The sequence below is a fragment of the Rhincodon typus genome, unplaced genomic scaffold, assembly GCF_021869965.1.
Source record: "Rhincodon typus isolate 14 unplaced genomic scaffold, sRhiTyp1.1 hic_rhity00010058, whole genome shotgun sequence".
In the NCBI taxonomy this organism is placed as follows: domain Eukaryota; kingdom Metazoa; phylum Chordata; class Chondrichthyes; order Orectolobiformes; family Rhincodontidae; genus Rhincodon; species Rhincodon typus.
In genome coordinates this window covers 6390-6944 of record NW_025975696.1, presented here as the reverse complement: position 1 = coordinate 6944, position 555 = coordinate 6390, and the positions used below count along the sequence as shown (strand labels likewise).

Genomic DNA, 555 nt, shown 5'->3' with positions numbered 1-555 from the left:
GACGCTGTGGGTCTTACCCTACAGCACATGGTCTGCAGCGGTTCAAGGAGGCAGCTCACCCCCACCTTCTCAAGGGGAGGGGGGCAACTAGGGACGGGGTGATATTTCAGATGTTGACTCTGATTTTTTTGTTCCCTCTTCTACTGGAAGGACAGCGTTCCATTAGCCTTCCCAGGGAGTTGTTTACCTGCAAATTAACTTTTTGTTGCCCATGCGCTAAGACACCCAGATCCCTCTGCAGCAGTATCAGTGACAGTGTGTCTCTCTGTGTGTCTGTAGGTTTGAGAAGTTCCACCTTGCCTGTGACACGGGAGTACTTACTGTGTGGAGCCTCAACCAACCTCCTGCAACGCTGTGTAACCTGTCCCAGCCCCGATCTCTCACCTTCTCGGGGAGCAATGTCCACATCAACCTCCGATCAGTCTACACCGGTGGGCCTGCTTTCAGCCTCTCCTATACCAAAGGTGAGATGTACCCCCACCTCCCTGTCTCCGTCACCCCCCCCTCCCTATCCCCGTCACCCCACCCCCCCCATTCCCGTCACCCCACCCCCCC

The 555-nt window shown here is 56.0% G+C and overlaps 1 protein-coding gene across 1 annotated transcript in view; it reads left to right on the top strand.

Annotated features, from left to right (window-relative positions):
• The window catches only part of LOC125482421 (low-density lipoprotein receptor-related protein 10-like), a gene marked incomplete at its 5' end in the record, with an annotated part of 5671 nt that overhangs the window by 750 nt on the left and 4366 nt on the right, over nucleotides 1–555 (top strand). The window contains one exon of the mRNA XM_048594495.1: nucleotides 280–464. Within this exon, the coding sequence (XP_048450452.1) occupies nucleotides 280–464 (185 nt within the window). The remainder of the gene's footprint in view (nucleotides 1–279; nucleotides 465–555) is intronic.